The sequence below is a fragment of the Trachypithecus francoisi genome, unplaced genomic scaffold, assembly GCF_009764315.1.
Source record: "Trachypithecus francoisi isolate TF-2019V2 unplaced genomic scaffold, Tfra_2.0 Lachesis_group5, whole genome shotgun sequence".
Lineage (NCBI taxonomy): Eukaryota > Metazoa > Chordata > Mammalia > Primates > Cercopithecidae > Trachypithecus > Trachypithecus francoisi.
The window spans coordinates 129,771,583-129,797,200 of record NW_022681470.1 but is presented as its reverse complement, the minus strand read 5'-3'; the positions used below and the strand labels follow the sequence as shown (position 1 = coordinate 129,797,200).

General features: G+C 44.8%; 1 protein-coding gene across 2 annotated transcripts in view; it reads right to left on the bottom strand.

Moving 5' to 3' along the window:
- TGFBR3 (transforming growth factor beta receptor 3) overlaps positions 1-25,618 on the bottom strand; it is a 208,589-nt gene that overhangs the window by 101,705 nt on the left and 81,266 nt on the right. For both annotated transcript variants that reach the window (XM_033199805.1, XM_033199806.1), the window contains exon 3: positions 17,171-17,355. In XM_033199805.1, coding sequence (XP_033055696.1) covers positions 17,171-17,355 — 185 coding nt within the window. The remainder of the gene's footprint in view (positions 1-17,170; positions 17,356-25,618) is intronic.

Here is a 25,618-nt window from a genome sequence, read left to right as displayed (position 1 = left end):
ACATTCCCAGGTTTAGGGGGTTAGAACATGGGCATATCTTTGGGGACCATTATTTGGCCTATTATTTGGGCTATCACAGTCAGGAATACCACGAATAAAAACAATAAAACATACAGGTGTGGAAAAACAGTGAGCAAAGCTTTCCCCTCTTTTACATGAGAATGTGATCTTCTGTTAACTCTCTCAATTCTGTAACCCTGGTAATCTGGTAAGACAATATGTCAATTATAATACAAGGCAACTTGCTATTGGGACTGGAAAATGTTAAGACATCTGATAAGAACTGACATCTGGGGGCTTCCCTGAGAGCAGTGATTCTTGTAAACTGGGCATATTTACGAGAGAAAGTACCAAGAAAACTATTTCTACATAGTTGCCTACTAGCTCCTATAAGGGTCTAAGGCTTTTTTTTTTTTTTTTTTTTTGACATAGAAGTTCACTCTTGTTGCCCAGACTGGAAAGCAATGGCATGATCTTGGCTCACTGCAACCTCCGCCTCCCGGGCTCAGGCGATTCTCCTGCCTCAGCCTCCCAAATAGCTGGGAATAACAGGCATGCGTCACCACACCTGGCTAATTTTGTATTTTTAGTAGAGACAGGTTTCATCATGTTGGTTCGGCTGCTCTCAAACTCCTAACCTCAGGTGACCCACCCGCCTCAGCCTCCCAAAGTGCTGGGATTACAGGTGTGAGCCACCACACCCGGCCTGCCTAAGGCTTTTAAACTAGAGAACTACACACACACACACACACACACACACACACACACACACATACACACAGATCTCATCTCCTGGCATTTGAGCCATCAGCTGGAGAGCTCCGGATGGCTACGTGAACTGATGAACTGATGTGTGGACAGTCACAAGGCACATAACAAGGAGGAACGCCTTGCTGCCATGCCGTAAGCTATGGTCCTTGTCCTATATCCTTTTAATAGAATGAAGCCACCTATGGCCTATGATAGTCTCATAGGTCTGAGTATTTATTTGGACCCAAGAAGACTCCTTGCCTGAGTTTGCTGCCACATGTAATAATATCGTTCCAGTTCATTACTTCCATTTCTTCCTCCACCAGTTACCAGCAGCAAAAAGGAGTAGAGCATTTGTTTCTCTGTTCATGCTCTTGTGTGGCCTCACTTAAACAGTAAAATGGCTAAAAAGGGCAAAGGGAAAGGAAAAGCTAGAGAACAAAAATGAGTAAATTCACAAAAACTGAGCTAACTGTTCCCTCAGGGAGACGTGAGCACTGCCTACGAGGAACACGCTGCGCTGCCTGTGCTGTGCCTTCCAGAGGCCTCTCCAGCAGAATGAAATGCAAAATCCCTAACCCACAATTCTGCTGGAAATGTGCAAGTGGGCTCATTACTCAGAGCCAAGATAAAGGATAAATCTTTATGAGTACCGTAAGTATGAGTCATAAAAAATAGGAAACATATGTGGGACGTATACACGGTAATAGCACCGAGCCAGAGAAAGTGTTTAGGAAATGTATTTAAGAACACATGACAAAACAGGACGAAAAATTGCCCTTGTACATTGCTCCAAAACATATTAAAAAAAAATAAGCTCACAGCAAGTCAAGGGCCCATATCACTTTGTTGATCTCGAATAAACACAGATCATTTCCATATTTGGAAATAGGCTGGCCTTTTTTTTTTTTAATGCAAATAGGAGGAGAGCTGAATCAAGAAAAAGTAACTTGGAGTAGGCTTTGAAAGATTTTATGATTTGGGAAATTTGAACAGCTTCCAACTAAAATACTGGGAATTAGATCTTAACAGCATTAAAAATGAACAAGAAAGATTCTTTTAGAAAAATAATTGTTCACAATGGTAATATTACCATTTCATTTAGATTCTCACTATCTTAATAACCAGTGGAAAAACAAGTGGAATCTTCAAACCTTATGAAAGCAGGAATCAAAAATAAACAGCTAACACATGGGCTGACAACATACTGAGAGCAATCAAGGGTCTGTGTGAAAGCCCTCACAGAGATGCTAGGCTCTGCAGGAAGAACTCCAGCAAGGAAGAGGCAGAGCCCCCTGGCCAAAAGCACCAAGTGACAATCTGGGGGAGGGGGACGTTCAGAATAGATGGGAGGGTGATCGGCCCCCAGAAGTCTTTTGGGGCCAGATGACTGAGGCAAAATGTATCATCATTGGAAATTAAGCTCTTCAGTTGCCTTTGATTTTGGAAGACATCTGAATTTAAGACATCTTGGCAAGGCTAGGAGACACCTACATGCCCACAAGCCCAACACAGAATCATGAGTTTTCCAACGGACCTTCGGCTCCCTTGGACCGAAGAAAGGACCAGGGCTTTCTCCTTTACCTTCAGAAACTGCTGCCTCCCAAGGAAAGCACTGCTTACACATCAACTGACCTGAGGTTGAGAGGAGGAGCAGAGGAATGTGGAAAGGATTGTTTTTACCTTCAGTAAGTGTTAAATTTACCTAGGACTCCCAGAAAGTCAATGCTCTTCAGGAACTATTCTGAGGCAGAAATTTCGATACAACTTCCACCTCACGATAAAATCCAACCATAGGTCATTAAAAGACCCCAGGGGCATGGCGAGGGCTGAGAGGTATGATAGCTCACTTTCGACCTTTTGTTGCTCAGGCCTGTCAGCAGTTGCTATACCTCTTTGCTCCTCTCCCCCAAGGCACCTCAGTATGTGCTCACATCACTGGTAGTGAGGCCACACCTCACTGTGAGGGGCACTCACCTTTTAAGAAGGCATCGATACCGCTTCCATGTACATGGGTCCACAGCCATGGAGTCCCTAACCTGTGGCAAGCTCCGCGTTAGGCACAGAGAACCAACAGCCACGTCACCGACTTGCTGGAGCAAATTCAAAATGGATCAGATGTGTGTACATATGTATCAACAAATAGTTAAGCTATAATGGGCACACGGGGACGCTCCAGCTCCGGGCAAGAGTTAGGCTATGGCGGCAACCTTGGATCCTAAAGCTGGGCTCTGTCCTTGCCTCACAGTGAGAACCAGTAACACCTCATCTCATTATCTCTCTTATCTTCAAAAGTATCCAAGTCATACCTGTAATTCGCCCCTCTTCCTCCAAGAGATGTACACATTTCAGGTTCAGCTGAAGGACTCTGTTGTTCAGGTGAAAAAAAGCCATAAATACAAAGCATTATTGTAGAGTGCTTTGGACTAGAACCCTATCTGTCTAATATCTAGGCCTGGACATTTTAGCCTTTTAGACAAGGCCAAGGAGCTCAGGGACAAGGACTCCTTCAATTAGCCAGCAGTACTACGGAGGTGCCCCGGCGGGCTAGACAGGAAAGCACAGAGAGCACAGCTGCAATGGAAGCCAAAGCAGCAGGTCTTCCAAATACAGACTCAGATGCCTGTGTCTTTAAGAGCAGACCCTCATAAATGGATTGCTTCTGCTGGACACCACGCTCTAAATAAACAGACTCTTCTGGCCGACACACAACTTCCTGTAGGATTCTGGTGGGTAAAGCTTGAAAAGGCTGCCAAATCCAATGACCAGCAACTTTTGAGCTGACTTAGAAAACAAGCTACAAAGACTTGAGTCCAGAGTAAACAAAGGAAAAAGCCATATTAAACAGGGAACAAATTACTATATCGGCAGGGATATTTTAAGTACTCACTGAGCAAGAAAACAAAATCAAAGAAATCAAGTTATAAGGTATTTAATAATACATGGTAGAGTAAAATGCCCTCTTTCAGTTAGAGGAATCAAAGTTAATTAATTCCAGCAATATTAAGAATTGGCTGGAGTCACCCCCTACATCAGGAGGACAGATCATTCTCAATGGCCCAACTTCAAACCTGGCTCAGATCAAATGAGCTACCCAAGGGAGCTGCACAGAATTGAAAACCATTTATAGCTTTTTACTCAGCTGACGGAAAGGACTAACTAGTTTACTAGCAGATGACTAAAACCCCTCAGAGTAAAGAAGAATGTAACAAAGATTTAGAAATGGGCTAGGGAAAGACTGAAGAGTTGAGAGTAAAAAATAGGATTAATTAAAAGAGATTTAATTAAAAAAATAAAACAAAGCGGTCATACAAAATGGAGGACACCTGCTTAGCTCCAGTGTTGAGGGGCTTGGGGACCAAACACGGAGTCCACTAATAGCAAATCAAATAAAGATGCACTATGCAAATCAAATAAAGATGCACTGTGCAAAAGTCAAGTCATTTAAGAAGACTTTCAGTTATACTTTAAATAACATCCTTGGTGCCGTGCAATAACCCAATCTGCATAATGCAAAAAAGACCCAAGACCTACTTCCTGCCCTAAAGCAGTCCACTCACCAGCTGAGTGTGCAGAATTAACACACACGATTCAGCAGCAAGTAATACAATAAAACATATAATTCCATACTGTGGGAAGGCACAGGTTGTGGTAGGGGGATGAAGAAGATTCAGAGCCATGTTCAGAAAAGAAAGAAGTGGAGGAGGGTAAAGGAATCAGGTAAGAGTTTGGTAAAGAGCTAAGACCTAAACATGGGCTTCCAACGTGGCAAGAATTGAGAGACTGAAGAAAGAAGTCCAGGTGGAATTAAGAATAAAGGTGTGCGGCAAGGGTTTTAGCTGGTAAGCCCAGAGTGAGCCTCAGGAATCTATACACCAAGGGATCTGATGCAGGGGCTTCACATACCACACACACTTTGAGAAGCACTGATACACAAGATTAGGTCCAAATCCTTACATGGCCTTTCCAGTCTCATCTTCCACTCAGTCCCAGCCCACCCCCCTCATTGTCTCCATCCTCTAATCCAGGAACTGCCAAGCTCTTCTTGTAAAGGGCCGAATAGTAACTATTTAAATATTTGCAGGTCATGCAGGTCTCTGACACAATACTCAACTTTGCCACAGTAGTGAGAAGGCAGCCATAGACAACATATTATCAAATGGGTGTCCTAATAAACTTTAAAAACAGGCATCGGACTGATAAATGCATAAACAAAACGTGGTATAGCCACACAATGAAAACTACCCAGGAATAAAAAGGAATGAAACAACTGATACATGCTACAACATCGATGAACCTCAAGTGCTTAATGCTAAGTGAAAGAAGCTAGACACAAAAGATCACATATTGCATGATCCCATTCACATGAATGTGCAGAATAGATAAATCTAGAAAGTAGATTAGTGGCTATCTTGGGCTGGTGCTGGGTTGTGGGGGGTACACACAGGGAATGGGAGAGTGACTGTTAATAGATACAAGGTTTCTTCTTAGGGTGATGGAAATGTCGTAAAATTAGATTACGGGCCACTGGTTGCACATTTCTATAAATATACTAAAAACCACTGACTTGTATACTTTAAACAGGTAAACTTTATGGTACGTAAATTATCCCATTAAAGCTATTTTAAAAACAAAAACAGGCAGCAGGTAGAATTCAGTCCTGCCTGGCACCCCTGATCTGTCCACCAACCACACCGTGTAGGTGAAGACCTTTGCCTGGTGTCCACTCTTCCCTCTGTGTATATTGAGTCCTCCCATCTCTTGGCCCAACAGCGTCGATTTGACTTTTAAGCCCTCCATCAAATGTTCTTTCTTCTGGGAATCCTTCCCTCACCTCCAGATAGAATGAACACACCCTTTGCTGGGCTTCTGTACTTTTTTATTTTTTTAAGATAGCATCTCGCTCTGTCTCCCAGGCTGCAGTGCAGTGGCGCAATCATGGTTCACTGCAGCCTCAACCTTCCGGGTTCAGGCGATCCTCCTGCCTCAGCCTCCCAAGTAGCTGGGACCACAGGTGCACACTACCATGCCTGGCTGTTTGCATTTTTGATAGAAACAGGGTTTTGCCATATTGTCCAGCCTGGTCTTGAACTCCTGAGCTCAAGCGATCTGCCCGCCTCAGCCTCCCAAAGTGCTAAGATTATAGGCATGAGCCATCACAGCTGGCCTTCTACAAATTTTTAAATTATATTAGTCACATTATTTGTCATGTTTCATTAAATTCATTCTTTCTCAACTCTAATAGGTGCTAAAGACATAAAAATGAGTAAGAATCTGGCAGAGCACCTACCTAGCACACAGTGAGTTCTTAATAGTGATTCATTGAACAGGCCTGTGAATGAATAAACAAATTCATTATGAGAGCATTATTCAGAGAAGTTTGGTTTTATGAAGAAGTTCACAAGCTAGACAGAAAGAATCAGGGTCTAAAGCTGAAGAGGCCAGTCACAGGAGACCAGTTAAGGAGGCTGCAGGGTAAGTGGAGAAAAACAGAAATTCAAGGGCAATTGCAGAGGAAATGTCAATAAAACGTGGTGATTGGCCAAATATAGGGTTTAAAGAGAACAGGCAGGCCACGTGCGGTGGCTTTCACCTGTAATCCCAGCACTTTGGGAGGCTGAGGCGGGTGGATCACTGGAGGCCAGGAGTTCAAGACCAGCCTGGCCAACATGGTGAAACCCCATCTCTACTAAAAACACAAAAATTAGCTGGGTGTAGTGGCAGGTACCTGTAATCCCAGCTACTTGGGAGGCTGAGACAGGAGAATTGCTTGAACTTGGGAGGTAGAGGTTACAGTCAACCAAGATCGTGCCAGTGCACTCCAGCCTGGGTGACAGAGCAAGACTCCGTCTCAAAAAAAAACAACAAAAAAAAAAACAGAGGATGTGTAAATACAAGATGGTTCAAAAGTTCCAAGATGGAGGGTACTGGTGACATTGACATTGATGGGACAGGGAAGCCAGACTGAAAAGCCAGCACTAGGGTCAGGAGAACTGGCCTGGGAGGGTTCTTAAATTCTATTTTAGAGAGAACAAAAATGACTGTTAGCTAGCAGTTGACTGTACCTACACCGGCCCTAAGTGCCACAGAGACATTTCTCAATGGTCAGTGAACCCTCTAAAGAAGTGCTACTAGCTGGGCACAGTGGCTCACATCTGTAATCCCTGCACTTTGGGAGGCTGAGACAGGCAGATCATGAGGTCAAGAGATTGAGACCATCCTGGCCAACATGGTGAAACTCCATCTCTACTAAAAATACAAAAATTAGCTGGGCGTGGTGGCACATGCCTGTAGTCCCAGCTACTCAGGAGGCTGAGACAAGAGAATCGCTTGAACCCAGGAGGCGGAGGTTGCAGTGAGTTGAGATCATGCCACGGCACTCCAGCCTGGTGACAGAGCGAGACTCCGTCTCAAAAAAAGTAATAATTAAAAAAAAAAAAGAGAGTGCTACTATCATCTCCATTTTACAGATGAGGAAACAGGGCTTAGGGAATTAAGTAACTCACCCAAGGTCACACATGGGGAGTGGCAGAACTGAGACTAGCCCTGTATCTAACATGGGAGCGAACCACAGTGACAGTCACTCCTCCAGTCCATATCTTAGGCACCTGGCAGCTCAAGGTGGGACCCAAGAGCCCGGGTGCTTCAGCCATCTGACTGGAGCTCCACTGGAGAAGCCCAGGCACAGTTTTCGGAGGTGTAAGCAAGGAAGTGATAAGCAAAATCCTAAGAACAGACAAGTCACCTCAGGAAGAGGAGGCAGAGGGAAACAGAAAGCCAAGGGCTGTGCCTCAGTCAAGAACCCCCGAGGTCAGGCACACTTGCTCATGCCTGTAAGCTCAGCACTTTGGGAGTCCAAGGCGGGCAGATCACTTGAGCTCAGGAGTTTGAGACCAGCCTGGGGAACACGGTGAAACCCCGTCTCTACAAAAAATATAAAAATTAGCCGGGCGTGGTGGTGTGCGCCTATAGTCCCAGCTACTCAAGAGGTTGAGGTGGGAGAATCGCTTGAGGTTGCAGTGAGCTGAGATCACACCACTACACTCCAGCCTGGGAGACAGAGCCAGACCCTGTCTCATGGAAAAAAGAAAAAAAGAAAAAAAAAAAAACAACCCTAAGAAGAAAGAGTGAGCAGCTGAGAAAGAAACAGAAAAGCAGATGGAATGGTAGAATGAGAACCAGGAAACCAAGAGGGAAGTGCCAGAAAGGGAGTGCTTGACAGCACTGGAGGCTTCATCAGCTGGGGAGGAGAAAGCGTGGGGCAGGGAGATGTGTAGAAGCAGCTCTGCAACAGAAGTTGGTGTCCCAAGGGGCTAGTCCAGTGCTGGCACCAAGTTCTTGGTTAATAGTGAACATGTCACCACTACACCCTCTGGCCTGATCCCCCTAAGGCGTTAGGGCTAGGTGGACTCCAGGGACCCTCTAGTCCTAGCAGCCCTTGAGTTGTTCAAAGGGGCATCATCAGGGTCTCCCCAGAGATGAGCTCAGGCTGCAGAGAGGGAAGAAGGGAAAGAAGGACGTACAGATGATCCCTCGTTCCAGTGGAGCAGGGGAAGGAAAAGAGAAATAAGCTGACCTGAGGCATCAGAGGGGCCAAGTCACACATGGCCTCTTCATTGTGGAGGAGAGAAAAGTGGAACAATTAAACATGTGTCTAAATTTACACAGAAATATTTAGAAAACACCATGGAAGGAGTGATTGAAGGCAATACAATAAACACTTCTGCAGAATTTAAGTATTTAAATCAGCTATTAGCAGTTAAGTTTCCTTTTACTCTCCAACAGCATGTCAAGAAGCAGGTAAGCAATGGCAAGGAGAAGGCTCAAGCTGGAAAACTGGAGACACTGCACACGCATGCACTGGGCCTTTGCCCAGTCCGCACATCTGCGTCTCAGATTTGCAGACCTGCTCCTGACTTGGGTCTACTGCTTTTTTTTTTAATACTCTCCCAAAAGTTCTAAGAGCAAAATGTCACATTTTTAAATCAGAGCGTGCTCTTGTAAAAACATTGTCTAACAACACTTTCAGGAAATTATATAATTTTTTTAAGTCAAGGGCAGTTACCATGGCAACAGTAGTACGGGTCAGGGTTCTAACCCTAACCTCCATAAAGACAAAACACCATACTGGTTGGAAAACGCTGCTGCTGGACAAATTTTAAAAGAGTTCGGCCGGGCACAGTGGCTCATGCCTGTAATCCCAGCACTTTGGGAGGCCAAGGCTGACGGATCACAAGGTCAAGAGATTGAGGCCATCCTGGCCGACATGGTGAAACCCCGTCTCTACTAAAACTCTACTAAAAATACAAAAATTAGCTGGGTGTGGTGGTGCACACCTGTAGTCCCAGCTACTCAGGAGGCTGTGGCAGGAGAATCTCTTGAACCCAAGAGGCAGGGGTTGCAGTGAGCTGAGATCGTGCCACAGTACTCCAGCCTGGGCGACAGAGTGAGACTCGTCTCAAAAAAAAAAGGGGGGGGGGTGTCAAGGCAGTCTCTTCTGTATCTGGGGAAGAGGCAATAATGAGAGGTTTTTACAGTCTGTCCAGCCAGCATAGAATATAAATCAGCATTACCTCATTCTAAAAAGGCGGAGTCCAACCAGGCTCAGTCCCTCTGCTGGGGCAGGGGCTGTGCTTTCCTGGGGCAACGTTACAGCATCTGGATATCACTATGACGAATGACAGGATTTAAGTGACATGACCAGCCTGCATCTTGGTAGGAATGTTTTAACTTCTTAGCCTTGTGTCCTGGTTTGTTTCCTAAACCCTCGTGTTTACTATTACCTCTCTGATTTCTGCTTTTACTTTTTCTAAAAGTCCAAGACTGCATTTTTGGAGAGTTCCTATTTGAGAGTTAGCTGGAATTTTAGATTGAACATCTTGCCCCAAAGTGTTAGCCATCATCCTTGACAGTGTGACCAGTGCCAACTCTCGCTTGCACTGTCTGTTGTGACAGCTAGCAGATGCATTGCCTTGCTGTCCCTGACCCTGCTCCCCTTTCCAGGCCTGGATTGGCACCTTCACACGCCTAGCAGGGTGTTGTTGTTTAAACTGCATTGAGTGTCTTCAAGTAAAGGAGTAACTCTTTTTAAACGATATGAGTGTCCTATTCATTCAGGCCCTCCAATCCTATGTGAACAGACAGATTCAGTTGCCTTTGTAGGTAATGAAATGATTTCTATAGTAATACTCAAATAAATGGGGAAGGGAAGAAAGGAGAGAGGCAGTGGGCAGGCAGGGAGAGACAGAAAAAAAAGAGAGAGACAGAGAAATAATACAGGCATGGGCCACATAACAATGCTTCAACCAACAAGGGACCACATATACGACAGTGGTCTCATAAGATTATAATACTGTAATTTTCCTGTACCCTTTCGATGTTTAGGTATGTTTAGGTACACAAATTCTTACCATTGTGTTACAATTGCCTACAACATTCAGCATAGTAACATGCTGTGCACATTTGTAGCCTGGGAGCCATGGGCTATATATACCATATGGCCTAAGTGCATAGTAGGACATACCATCTAGGTTTGTGTAACTACACTATGACATTTGCACAACACAATCCCCTAACGACACATTTCTCTGAACGTGTCTCTGTCATGAAGCAATGCATGATACTATCTGTTATAGGTCTGGTGGGAAACTAAATGACCATTTCAGAGGTAATCTTCCCTGTCAGACTGAGGTGATTTCCAGAACAGCCGCCTTTTAAACAAACACCAGGCAGTGCTTATATGCAGAATGTATTTGTTTAGAAACCAAATTTCACCGATATACCATGTCTGTGTGTGAGGGGTTTACTTTGACACTTGCTTAGTACATACCACATAAAAGATATCTCAAACATAAATAGCCCTGGGTTTTTTGTTTTTTTCTGCATATGCACAGGACTAGCATTAGGAAGTCATTTATGAATAGCAGCAGGGTAAAAAATGCCCCACATAGAAAAAAGAATGTAGCTAGTTTAAAGTTTTTGCTCTCACATCTGTACTCTCCCAAAACCCAGCCTTGAGATTTTATATCAGTTCTTTTAGTGGTGTTGGGCAAGGCACACCCATTCCTCCCCAAAAACTGTTTTATCTGAATCTTGATAATTGAGGGGGAAAAAGAGAAAAGGTGTTCATATATTAATATTACGGAAAAGGGGAAGGATTACATATAGATAGGTAGGTAGGTAAAGATCTCCAAAATGGTCAATCTTTGAATTGACAAATTCCTCAATGTAAGCAAAAAGATGTCAAAGCAGATGGCAAAGTCTGAATACTGAAGCTCTTGCATTTCATTCTTAGCAAGAAGAGTCAGTTAATGTGCTAGTTCTCTCCCACCACACAGTTAAAACAAGTTTGGATATAAGACGTAGTAAATTATAAGCAGAGGACAGGTGAGCTACTTGTGTGAAGGCAGCTGAAGGCCTGGGGGTGGCGGGAATGTTTAACTATGAAAACAGACAAGAACATAAAAGGCCCCTTGGTGGTGCCATTTAGCATGGGGATTAGCAGCCACATAGAGCACAATGGCTCCTGAGCTCAGCCCTACATTTTATAATTACTGACATGTGGTGTGATAATCCTAAACCATGAAAGGGAAAAAAGGGACACTGCCACACACAGACCAACTTGATACTGCCCCAAAACTGCAAGGAAGGGAATCAAAAAGGACTCCAAGCACTGGAAAGAGTTATTACCAACCTATGCACAGAACCCAAACCCTCACTAACAGACCTACTTGCTGGCTGTCTAACAAAGCAGACTAGCAGGTTCTGTAGCCCAGAACCAAGTAAGAGCTAATAGAAAAAGGACGACTGTCTGGAGTATGGGAAAAGCTTTGCAGCTTGCACTGCAGAATCCAACAGACACAACTCGGGGGCTGGCTCCGCAACTCACCATCTGGTTGAATAACCTCCCTAAGCCCAAGTATTCTCTTCTGCAAAAACAGTGACCACCAAGCCTCTGTTTCAGGCTGACAAGAAGACTGGCAGAACCAAACAAGTGCCTGGCAAGTGGCTGGCCCGCAGGAGACACACAGTCTCCACCACTATGGCTGCTAGTAGGGTCATTTGGGGGATGTGAGAGCTGTTAAGAGGCAAGTCGAGCAGTTAGCACTTGACAGTGTTTACTTCCTTCTCTTTCTCCCCACTGTGGTCTTTCCTGCCCTCAAAAAGAACCAAAAACGGGACAGCTTTATGCCAATCCTCAGAGAAGGTACAAAGTAAAAGTGATTTGGAGCCATATGTGTGATTAACCACACATCCCACTTGGCTTGCCTGCCAAAAAGTCTGGAGCCAAATTTCAAACACAATCATACCAACCACATTAACCCATATGGCTCACAAACTGCACTCTCCTCTTTCCCTTGGTCCTCATTCTGTATTTCTGCTTACATTGTTGGTATGCCTGTTGCTGGAAGCTCATCCCAAATCCTCTTTTGGAATGAGGCAGAGAAGCTCATAGGGTTCTGAGCTTTTTGACGGGTGAAGTTATTAAACCTGGCCCCTTTCCCGTGGTAATGCAGCCTCCCGATCCCCACTCCACCCCTACAGCCAGGCACTGGCACGCCCATTGCTCCTTTAATGTCAAAACAAATACATAAATTTAAATGTCCATATCTTTTCTACACATATGTAATGGCTAACTAGGGACTTATCCTCAGCAGCTTTTCATAATAAGCAAGCAATTAGATAGGTCGGAAATAGAAAAGACACACCACCACATAAAAGCAAGTCACAAGTAAAAATTAGATGATAGGAAACAAAATTGTTGCCATTCCAGCAACTAATGAAAGTATGTTACTGTAAACAAGCCTGTGATGGTGCTGTAACCCTTCTCAGGAATCAGGAAACGCCCTGAGCAATTAAACTTGGGATTCTGACATAAGGGGGAGGCTGCATTTTACTTCAAAGTCTGAGGGCTTCAAACTAGGAGCCGGTTTTCATGGGGATGGAAACCATGACACCGGTCCTCACTTGCTCTAAAAGATAAATCTGATCTCTCAGCATTGTTTATGCTCTTCTGCTGTCCTCTGTTGCCAGAAAGTCATTTTCCAGTTTCCTGTTCGCTTCCAAGGCTGTTGTTTCTGAAACCAATGATTACAAATGAGAGGTGTGTTCTCAGATGAAAAATACAACAGGTCTACTCTGACCCGAGAAGAACCCAGCAGGGAGGCCAATGACAAAACAGTGCTTTGGTACAGAGGGCTTTTTATGTACTGTTGTAACAAGTGTGTTTCTGATACAAATTCTCTGCTGGCCTATAAAACTGTTCATCCAACTTAAACGTAACTGTCTGCCTAAATCTTGTCAACCTGCTGCAGCCACCACTTTCAGGTGTAGGCTCTGTCACCGCCTCTACACAGGAAAATTAAAAATCTCTCCCCAGCTGAAGAACCTGGGAGGTAGGAATTTATTAACAGTAAAATCTGGGAGATAGGGTGATTTATAATAGATCTTGCTACTGATCCGGAACCAATAACAAGCCAAGGGGAAACGGGGCTGATTTAGTAATTCCCTCACATTTAAGGATGACATCATGAAAACCAACCACTGCAGCCTTCAGAGTCATAGTCAATTACGGCTTGGAGCCAGCACGGTCATTGTTTTGCTAATTTGTAAGTAACAGCACTTACCATTTCATTTTGAAAAATATTTGCCTTTAATATTTGGTAGAGGCCAGGCGTGGTGGCTCACACCTGTAATCCCAGCACTTTGGGAGGCCGAGGCAGACGGATCACTTGAGGAGTTTGAGACCAGACTGGCCAACACGATGAAATTTAATTTCTACTAAAAATATAAAAAATTAACCAGGCACGGTGGCACATGCCTGTAATCCCAGCTACTCAGGTGGCTGAGGCATGAGAATTGCTTGAACCCAGGACGTGGAGGTTGCAGTGAGCCGAGATCACACAACTGCACTCCAGCCTGGGTGACAGAGCGAGACTCTGTCTCAAAAAAAAAAAAAAAAAAATTTGATAGAGACTGCACAAAGGCTGCCTCTGGCCCTCCTACTATTAGCTTCAAAACAGATCAGCTGTTATTTTTAGCATAGACTATATCATGGCGTATCTACAAAAACCAAGTTATCCATTGAAAATAACAAAAAGCATTAGGTGAGTTTAAGTTGAAGGAGTAAGCAATCCTGATAAAGTGAATTGAGCCAAGGTAAACTTTATAGACTAATTAGCATGCCAGCAGGTCAAATGGTTTATTTAAATAGTTTTACTGAGATACAATTCCCATACCATAAAATTCACCCACTTAAATTACAATTCAACAGATTTTAGTATATTCACAGAATTGTGCAACCATTAAAATTTTAGAACATTTTTGTCATCTCCTCCACTTTTGTTCTTTTTTTATTGAGATGGAGTCTTGCTTTGTTGCCCAGGCTGGAGTGCAGCGGCACAATCTTGGCTCACTGCAACCTCCACCTCCTGGGTTCAAGTCATATTCCTGCCTCAGACTCCCAAGTAGCTAGGACTACAGGCACTCGCCACCATGCCAGCTAATTTTTGTATTTTTAGTAGAGAAGGGGTTTCACCATGTTGGCTAGGCTAGTCTCAAACTCCTGACCTCAGGTGATCCACCTGCCTCAGCCTCCCAAAGTGTTGGGATTACAGGCGTGAGCCACCTCGCCCAGCCTCCACTATTTTAAAAAAACCTGTACCCATTAGCAGTCAACCTCCATTTCCTTCTTTCCCCTCTAGCCCTAAGCAATGACTAATTTACTTTGTCTCTATAAATTTCTGTATTCTGAATTTCACATACAAGGAATCATATGATATGTGGTCTTTATGTCTGTCTTCTTTCATTTAGCAGATTTTCAAGGTTCATCCAAGCTGTAGCACATATCAGTATGCCATCCTTTTTATTGCTCGATAACATTCCATTGTATGGATATACCACATTTTATTTACCCATTCATCAGAAAATGAACATTTGGGTTTTTCCACTTTTGGACTAATGCTGCCATGAACAGTCACAGACAAGTCTTAGTGTGGACATGTGTTTTCATTTCTCTCGGGTATATACCTAAGAGTGGAATTGCTGGGTCATGTAGTTCAAATGATTTTTAAAAACTGTTTGCACAGCTGTGGTAATGTTCTCCACAGTCATATGTCGAGAGAGTGAGCGATATTTAATCCTTATCCACACCCATCTTACCATCCACAGTCTTTCATTCTTTCGTCGTACTGACCCTCATTCTGATGTCATCCTCTACGCTCACTGTGTATATGCAAACTACTCTGAGGTCTGCCATATGTGAGCAAGGCAGAGCCAGATGGAATCTCCAAAAATCAGTTATCCCGAGATCTTGTGTTCAAACAGTATTGAACTACAACCATCTAATTCTTAAAGGTCTCTCTGTTGTCTAGTCTCAAAAACATCTTCAAATCACTGGCCCCAAATCATACAGACACTATACAAATATTGAAGGAGAATAATGTTCAGGTTTTTAAACAAGTTTGAGACTACTCTTTGTAGGCCCTCTTTCTTTTCTTCCTTACTGAACACACTGCGTCCCTGAGGCCAGCTAATGTTATGTATCCTCAGTACTGCCAGGTCCTAAAATGAATCCCATTTTGAATAACATAGTAACCAGGTGCAGGAGGGCTCTGCTGTCACTCCTTGAGGTTTTTTTCTTTTGTTTCAGTAGTCTTATTCGAATTTTTTTTCAGAGTCAACAACAGTACTGCACAATTTAACATCAAGAATTTTCTGCTGTTGCTACTTCTGTAACAGCTTGCACTTTCTTTTCCCTCTGAGTTCCTCTGAGAGAAGCATATATAAAATGAGTAATTATCGCTGCTAAAGAATTGCTGGAGTCAGCAATGCTTCATAGGAGCTGCATTTCCTCCTCTCCTCCTTTCCCTCTCACCACAAACTCTCCCCCATCAGTTCAGAATTAAAGACACATTACTGGGATAAAGAAATCTGACCTGAAATACGAGTTGCAGCAACAATGGCAAGCAACCAAGAGTATTAACAATAATTTCCAATGCTGCTGGAAAGGTTAGATGATCTGTCTTTGAAATGAGCCAACTCTGCACACTTTCATAAGATTAAAATCAGCTTGCTTTTCCTTCTTAACATCTCGTGCTTCTCCTCTTCCTACCACCCCAAAAAGATGGGGTGACTGAGGCACATAAACAAGTGGCTCTGGAAATTAACTTGCTTGACCAGAAGAAAGCTCAAAGATAAATTCCATTCTGCATTACTTTTCCTATACTTCACTATGATCGGATTTTTTTTGTGGTTTCTTTCTCCCTGGAGAGAGAATACCTGAGTGATAACATTTCTGACACACAGAAGCTTAAAAACAGAAGGAAAGCACTCTGTGCTATCTCACTGGGAAATCTGTCCTCTTAAATGATGACCATTCACCCACAATCTAGGACACTTTTGAGCCACAGGAAAGAGGAGGCCATTTCTCTCTGAAGATGATGACCTTGCGCAAATAAGTTTTCTGCACCTGTTTTGTCACCTGTAAAATGAGTATAATTGTAGAATTCATGGAGTTAGTGTATGAGTGCTTCGAACACTGCTGGGCAGAGTAAATGCTGAGTAACTATGAGCATATATCTTTATCATCACCATCTCCGCTAATGTCACTGCCACCTTTGGGAAGCTGCCTAGATAGTGATAAGGAGCTATGCTCAGGGATTTTCAGGCAAGTACAAAGGACTGCCATCTTTATTCCAGAGTGTTCCCATTTCCCCTCATTCATCCTGCAGAAGTAATAAGTTCATATGACAAAGTAAAGAAAGAAGAAAGAGAGGACACAGGAGGAAATGGGAAAGACATTTCACAACAACAGAGAAATGGTACCTTATTTGGTTTCTCACAATCATGTTTAAAAGATGAAATTATTATTATTTTTTGAAACAGGATCCTGCTCTATCTCCCAGGCTGGAGTGCAGTGGCAATCATGGCTCACTCCAGCCTCCATCTCCCAGGCTCAAGCAATCCTCTTGCCTCAGCCTCCCAAGTAGCTGGGATTACAGGTGCTCACCAACACATCCTGCTAATTTTCTTTTTAATTTTATTTTTAGTAGAGATAAGGTCTTGCTATGTTTTCCAGGCTGGTCTTGAACTCCTGAGCTCATGCGATCTTCCCACCTTGGCCTCTCAAAGTGCTGGGATTACAGGTGTGCACCACCACCATGCCTGGCCTAAAAGCTGAAATTCTTATGAACGTTTTTTTCCAATATGGAAGGCCAGGAAAGGGGGAGAGCCAACCAATCTCTAGACAGAGAAATCCTAAAGTTGCCCAATCCAGAGAGCAGTTGGTATTTTAAAGCTGCTCTCTTATGTTTATACACGAGCTTCTTTGTTGAACCCCAGAAGAGAAAAGGACTTCTGTCCAGAAAATCGTCTCTGCAGACTCAGTGGCAGTGGGCTGACAGCTGACACCTGCACCTACCTCTCTCTGCAGTTGGCCAGGCCCCTGGTCCGCGGCGCGGAGATTCAGGACATGCACCTCCTGCGGCAGCCCAGTCGTGCCTCTGCTGGCACAGCCTGACAAAACGGTGAAGCTCTCCATCAAGGCCTGGACAGGATGGGAGGCACTGACAGGTGACAATTCACACAGTGCACCAGGCTCTGGACCTGCCAAGGGAATCACAAACACAAGCCACTCAGAAACAGCAATTAATTCTGCCTCAAACGGGCAAGGGTGATCAAGCCACTGCCAACCCACCAGAGATGCCTTTCCAGGTAAACTGTTCCAAGACTAAGTGGCCAAAAAGCTAGCCTATCTTCTAAAATCCCAATCTCTTACATTTCTTTTGGATAATTTGGTGTGTATTTGATTTTTTAAATTCCCTTTTGGACTCACAAATCATGAATACATTCCTCTGGGTAGAGGACACTTTCCATTTAACATTTGTGTGCAATTCCTTCTTCCCTCTTGGTAGAAAATCAGAGATAAATAAAATAAATTGCTTAAAGTCCCAATAATACTATACATAAATAATATTAAATACCTAAAATTGCACTTAACAAAAGTATAAGATACAGATCCTATCTTTTCAGAGCTTCCCTTTATTAGGGAAAGCAAAACAAACTTAAGAACAATACAGAGCAAGATGTAACATGTAGAGGTGATCAGGGCCAGAGTTGTACAGCAATATTTGGGCCAGAGGTCAGAAAAATCCTCCCAAAAGAAGTAGAATCTGAGCAGAGCCTCAGATAGAAAAAGTAGAACCCTGGTCATATTTGGTTCCTGCTTCTTCATTCCCTCTTCCTCTAATCAATCAAGCCTTAAATCCTAAATCCATTCACTCCTCTCCATCTCTACTTCTTTACCGACCCTAGACAATTACAAACCTTCCTGAACAGAGTCTGAGGACTCAAGCTCTGCATGCCACCTTCCACACAGGCACTGTCCACCTAACCTAGAGGCACTCAATGTTACGGGTGTTCCCAAAGCAAATGCCTGCTGCTGCCATCTCTGTGGGCAGTTCCTGTCCCTTCAGAACAGCTTCCCTACTGAATAAAGCCTAAGCTCCATCACAGAGCACAGGAGGCCCTTCTTGATCTAGCCCCTTCCTCTGTCTCATCCCTCCCCAGTCCACATCAACTTACTTAAAGGTCTCCAGACACACCAGGATGTTTCCCAACTCCATGTCCTCATTCAAGCCTGCTTCCTTTACCCAAATTCCTCTTCCACTCTCACTCTGCTCCCACAACAAACGTCCCAAGCTGAGGAAGGCTCTCTTTCTCTACCCTCCCACGATTTATCTGCCTGTCTCCACTACTGCATTTACATGATAGCCACTGGTGTACATATCCATCTGTACTGGTCAAATGTGACCTCTCTGAGGGCTGTGCGTGCTCATCTTTGTATCCTCAGCATTCATCTGCAGTGCCTGGCATATATGAGATGCTCAAAAAATGTTTGTTAAATGAATAAATGAATCATTGAGCTTTAAAAAAAAATGCCCCTTCTCAGATCAGTGAGTAGGGCACCATTCCAGGGACTTGGATTTGGCTGTAGGGAATATGGGAAATAGGCTGCTACAGCCCTGAAATCACTGCAGCCTCCTTTCACATTGGCTGGATTGATAGACACACATCCAGGGGAAGAAGGAACTGGATGCTTACTCCTCACACACTTCTGTGAGCTTGGTGCTATTGTCTCCATTCAATCACCCAAGAAACTGGGCTGAAACATACAGTGCCCACTACACCACAACGTCCCAGATGGAACCCAGGTGAAAGGCCTGAATGTACTCCAGTTTGTTCCTCCTGACTTCTAAATAATAAAGGTACTCTCCAGGGTTGCAAACATAGTTCAGAACCAGCCAGTCTGCACCCAGAAGCAGACACCCTGCCTGGTGGGCCAAGTCTATTTCAGGACTCACAGAAATTATCTAGGCTGATAATAGCTATCGGGTCTGAAATGAAGTATGTGCCTTCTCAAATAGTCACTGCCACTCTCTGTATAGCTGGACTGTGGCCAGCCGCTTTCTGAGAAACCATAAGGTGGTGAAGGAAGATGTCCCAAGAGCAGTAACAGGAGGTACTGACTGTACATTCCCTGGAACCCCTGGCGGGGTGCAGGGAAACCGTATGGGCAGGCACTCCCCCTGCTGCCCTCATCCTGCCCTCCTGGCCTCTGGCTTTCCCAGCTGCAGTGGGATGTCTGGTACACTTCACACCCAGTGTTTTAAGAAATTATCCTATTCCTACTCAATTCTGGGGACACTCACTGGCTACAGCTACCCACACTGGGAAACCCTTCTGAACTGGTTGCAGAGCCTCCTGCCACGAATTTACAATTATCACAAATTAAGCATAAATAAAATGCTTTTCAGTTCCATTCTCGTATGTGTGCAAAGCTCTGAACAGGCTGAAAACACGTCTGCAAAAAGGCCTGCAATCTATTTGATCTGCCCTCCTCCTCATGATGCCACCATCACCCATTAAGATCTCCTTAAATCACCGCACTGCTCACCTCCACACTAGGGCAGGGGCGAAAACTCAATGGAAACAAATCAAATAATCAGGTATTCCCAAAGAGAGAGGGAATCGGTGCCGGGAAGCCTTCAGTGCTGAGGATGAGCGCTACTGGCCTTAGAGTCTACACTCTCTGTTTTGCCACAGTCCAGAACAGGGCAAATACCCTCTTTAAGGGCTGGAGCTCTAGCTATGGGTTATATGAGTCAGTCCAAGGTCAAAGAAAAGAGAAAGCAATGCATGGGGCACACCCTGATCAAATGCCAGGACAGCAACTCTTTACAGAGACCCACAGGAGGCCAGGCGCAATGGCTCACGCCTGTAACACCAACACTTAGGAAGGCCAAGGCAGGCGTATTGCTTGAGCCCAGGAGTTCAAAACCAAACTGGGCAATATGATGAAACCCCGTCTCTACAAAAAAAAAAAAAATATATATATATATATATATACACACACACACACACGCATATATATACAAATATGCAGATATAGATATAGATACAGATATTAGCAGTTGTGGTGGTGCACACCTGTAGTCCCACCTACTCAGGATGCTAAGGTGGGAGAATCACCTAAGCCCAGGGAAGTCCAGGCTGCAGTGAGCCGAGCCATGATCACACTACTGTACTCCAGCCTGGGTGACAGAGGGAGACCCTGTCTCAGAAAATAAAAATAAAAATGCAGAGACCTACTTGGCTCGATGTTTAAATATATTCAATAGTGTGTTCCTGACCATCTGACACAATAGAGTAGTAGTTGGTTTTCGAAGTTCCTCATAGAATTTTTTTCCCTCCAAGATTGAAAAAGAAAAAAAGCTACAACATATGATCAAACTATCCTTACACCAAAAAAAAGACCAAAAAAAAAAAAAAATCAGGAATTATCTACCACAATCCCGAGGGGCATATAAGAAATGGTATATTTAACAGTTCAGCATACAACGTAATAAGAGACACTGCTCGGCCCTGTGCGGTGGCTCATGTCGGTAACCCCAGCACTTTGGGAGGCCGAAGAGGGTGGATTACCCAAGGTCAGGAGTTCAAGACCAGCCTAGCCAACATGGCAAACCCCGTGTCTACTAAAAATACAAAAATTAGCTGGGCTTGGTGGCGTGTGCCTATAATCCTAGCTACTCAGGAGGCTGAGGCAGGAGAATCGCTTGAACCCAGGAGGTGGAGGTTGCAGTGAGCCAAGATTGCACCATTGCACTCCAGCCTGGGTGACAAGAGCTAAACTCTGTATCCAAAAAAAAAAAAGAGAGAGAGAAAGAGAGAGACTGCTCCCATTTATTAAGTGCCCACTACGCAATGCTAGGTGCTGCACATCCTTCTGACACATCGCAAGGAAGCGGCACTAACCCCATTTTAAAGAAAGCAAAGTAAGCTCAATGTGCTTAAGTAACGGTTTCAACGTTTCCCCAGTTACCCAAAGCCTCAGACTTGGCCCTCCTTGGCTCTCTCTCTCAGGAGGCAGGGTCCTGAAGTGCCTGGCCTTGCAGTAATCAGGGCAAGAGAGATGATGGTGTCCGTGGAGATGGAGAGAAGGGGACAGAGTTGAGTGGCCAGAAGAGAATCCACTAGGTGAGGAGAGGGAAGGGGTGACCACCCATTGTACAGTGAACATCCAGCCCAAGGCCTGGGCTACTGTGCCAACACTTTCTGTGAAAATAAAAAAGTGGTCATAGATTTAGGGGTGAGATCTACTGTTTTGTAACTTACTTTGAAATACCTCCCAAAAAATAAGATGGAGAGATATTTGATAAAGCTTCTATTGCAAAATGCTAATTGTGGAATCTAAATGTTCCCTGTACAATGGTTTCAACATCTCTACATGCTGAAAATTTTCATTAAAGAAAAGTTGGGAGAGAGAGGCAATGCTTATAAAAAAAATTAAGCCCAGAAATGCCTTAAGAAAGATTCCTCAAAAAGTATGCCAGCATCATACTGCTGCTGAGAGAGCAAATTGGTATAATTTTTCAGTGGTATCCAAGGCCGCACAAAAGGTACATATCCTTTGACCCAGCAACTTCCCGCTAGGATTTTATCCTGAAAGACATAACTGGATAAGTTTGCAAAGGGTACAGAATGTACAACTGAAAAAAATTAAGACTTAAGGGCGGGGACAAAAAGTCCCTGTGAAAATGTCCAGGCTAGAGGATATAGGTTAAACTCTTAAGTATGGTATAGAATAGTCCTCTCCTAAGAGAACAGACGCAGTGTAGGAGTCAGGAGAGAGCGTTTCCTTTGGGGAAAAAGAAAGCCTCTCCGGCCAAGAAAGGAAAGGAAAGAGGCAGTGTGATTGTATGAAGTTTTCCTTTGAATATCTTGGAGAGATGCCCTTCTGCTGCCAGCTGTTCCATCCCCACCTTCCAGGTAAAATGCCTGCCAGGCCTTCCTGGAGTGCACTATCCTTTTTCCATAGATTTTCTCAAACACATCCATGGGTTCAACTCCCATCTCTTTACAGAAACAACTCCAGGCCATCTGAGACTTACTTATTTTTTCCTTTTTTTTTTTTTTGAGACAGTCTCACTTTGTTGTCCAGGCAGGAGTGCAGCGGCACGATCTCAGCTCACTGCAACCACCACTCCCCAGGTTCAAGTGAATCTCGTGCCTCAGCCTCCCAGGTAGCTAGGATTACAGGCACCCACCACCACACCCAGCTAATTTTTGTATTTTTAGTAGAGATGGGGTTTCATCATATTGGCCAGGCTGGTCTTGAACTCCTAGCCTCATGTGATCTACCTGTCTTGGCCTCCTGAAGTGCAGGGATTACAGGCGTAAGCCACCACACCCGGCCCATACTTCTTTTTCTAAGCTCCAGGCCTGAATATTCAACAGCTCCTTCACCATCTACTTTTGTCTCATGGACACCCAATCTCAACATGCAGAACTCAGGATCTTTACCCCTCGTGCCTGTTGTTCCTCCTTCATTCCCTCCCTAAGTAAATGGTACCAGCCTCCATCTACGTACACCTGGCACCAACCTGAGGGAAGTGCCCCAACATCACCCCTTCCCTCTCCTCACCCAGTGGATTCTCTCCTTGGCCACTCAACTCCGACACCCCCTCCATCTCCATGGGCACCATCATCTCTCGTTCCCTGATTACTGCAAGATGCTCTTAATTCTTATCTCCACCAAAATGTCTTCTACAGAGCAGCCAAATTGATCTGAAAAACTCAAGTCTGATCCTGCTTCTCTCTGCTTTAAAAGACTTACCACTCTATCTCTGCTGTCCAGATGACGCCCCAAAACCTCAACATGACTTACAAGGCCCTCCAAGATCTGGCCCTACTTCCTACTATGGCCCCATCTCTCATTCCCCAGGCACTTGCTCCCCGTGTTCTGGCCATTCTGATGAAGCACAGAAGTGCTTGTTGTCTCCCTATAGCCATGGTTCTCCCTTCTCCAAGTGCCAGCTGGTCACACAGCCACCCAGAACGAAGGCCACGTTTCCCAATCTCGCTAGCAGCTGGCAGCTTCCTGTATGAAGTGAAGGAGGTCAGTCCTTCTGCCATTTCCTTCTGACTGCTGGTTGGAACATGGATGTAATGGGCAGCACTAGAGCAAGACTTTGTGGCCATGAGACAGCAGTAGCATGCTAAAGAGGGCACAGCAACTGAGAAGCCACCTGGGTACTCGATGAACATGGAGCCATGGGATCAGCTCTGAACTGCTTTTTTAAAAATAGGAAATAAATGTAAACTTTTTTCTTATTTAAGCCAATGTTATTTTGGGTTTTCTGACATTTGTAGCTTAACCTACCCTAATTACTGTACTTGCCTTCTTTTATTTCATCACAAGTGCCAAACTTTGTCCCAAAGGAGCCTCTGAATAGCAAGGTTTCCTCCAGGAACACGTTCCCCGCTGCGTCTGTTCCTTCCCGCCACCATGGCATGACAAACTCCTGCTCATTCTACTGATCTCTCAAGGAAGCTCCCCAAACCTCCCTCGCTGTGTTAGATCTATATTTTTTCATACTCTCGTGGTACTCTCCGTTTCTCTCCACAGCACCTCCTGTGATTAGATGTACATAATTATTTGTGCAATTATTGGTTTCACATCTACATGCTCCCAAAGACTGCAAACACCACAAAAGAACAGAACCCAACCATTCTATGTGCTGCTGCCTGCCTCACCCTGGCACAGTATCTGGCACACAGTAGGCACTCAATTATCGCTGAGAAATGGGAAAGAGCCATGGGGTTGATGCATGCTGCATGGGTTTCATGACAATAAGAGACTGTCTGTCTCAGACTTCCTGCTTTCACTCTTTACCTGAGAGCCAAAGCCTCATTCTTATACTAAAAGGGGGAGAAAAAAAAACACCAGCCATGAAATGAGGGAGGTGGCATTTCTGGTTGCTAAGATTCTGGTTGCTAAGAATCAAGTTCCAGTTGGGGCTTCCCCACCTTCAACTGTCACAGAACGCAGGAAACACAAATCTGTTTTTGTCTTCTCTTCCCGAACACTCTTCTGGCCAAGCCCCTCTCCCCAAGTGGCAGAACAATCCTCTATCTCTCTGTTGGCACACCACACCCCCAGCCTCATCCTGCCACTTCTGGGTCAGGCCCTAGCCTTCCTGTCCCTTTCCCTCTGCCACAGCCAGCTCTTGAACTTGTCTCCCATCCTTCCCGCTTGGCCTCATAGTGGTTCCTTCCGCAATCTGTCTGCACAATGCCAGGGCCAGCTCCATTCAGGAAGGCTTCCACCTGGGAACAGCATGATCCACCCCACAGGCTCAGCACACGTGCCTGAGTTAACACGGTGGCTCAGATTCTCACTTGACCACCATGGGGCCCGATACAGCACCTCCCAGCCACAAAGGCTTGGAAACCAGGAAAACATGCTCCGAAACCCTATCTGACTCATCTGCTCACTTTTGTGGTGACCTGTGAGCTCTGGAGCTGCTACTGTCGGCCCTCACCGGCAGCCTCAAAAGGCTGGGAGTGTCTCCTGTGGCCAGGGCTGAAAACCCACATCCCGTCTTCCCTACGCAATCTCTTTCCTGCAGTCAAGAGCCGAGTGAGCAACATGTTCTGATGATGCTCCTTATCAGCACAGCGAAAGCTGTTACCACATAAGGATCAACCAGGGCATGGACGACGAGGAAAGAACATGCCTGAAAGCAACAATGCTCATAAGCACACACGTCTGCTCACTTCACACCATACTCTATCACGAAAAGGCATGTTGTAGATACTTCCTCCGAAGCCTCACAGACACTCTGTAACCCACTATAAGTAAACTATTGTTAGCCACACAGAGGTAGGATGTGTATTTCAGAAAAGTGCTTCCTGGCAGTAATGTACATATGGATTCACCTCCAGAGACAATCCTCACTGGTGCCTCCTAATCTGGATATTTCAGTTCATTGTGGGCATCTGGTATGTGCCGAATCCAGGACTCCTTAAGGGAAACTCCCAAAGAAATCTAACTTCTCCCCATACTCCAAGTGTGAGCTGAATGTAATCCTCCTCTGCTGGCTTACTCAAGAAATCTGATCTCCTCCAAATCTTGCTGGGTGTTGTGTCTTGTTTGAACTGAAGTCAGGCTCTGCTCTTCTGTTTGGTACCCTCTCCTCGGCCACCAGCACAGAGGCACAGCCCCCTTCACCCACAAGATGCTGCTTCTACTGACAAAAACATTTACTGACCTGAAGACAGCACAAATTCAAATCAACTCTGCAGTGAGAAACTTCCTAGGTGGCCCAGACCACGGCCACACTGCCAAGGCCACTGCCAAACCAGCCTCCTTCACAAAGCAGGCCCTCACGGCCGGCTACTCAGCAGCTGGGCCACCTGAGGCCACACTGCGAAGCACGTGGTAGCTCCCTGGGCCGCCGCCTGGTATGAAAAGCTGGGGGTTAACTCTTCATATGTATGGTTACCACACCACTAGGGGCCACAC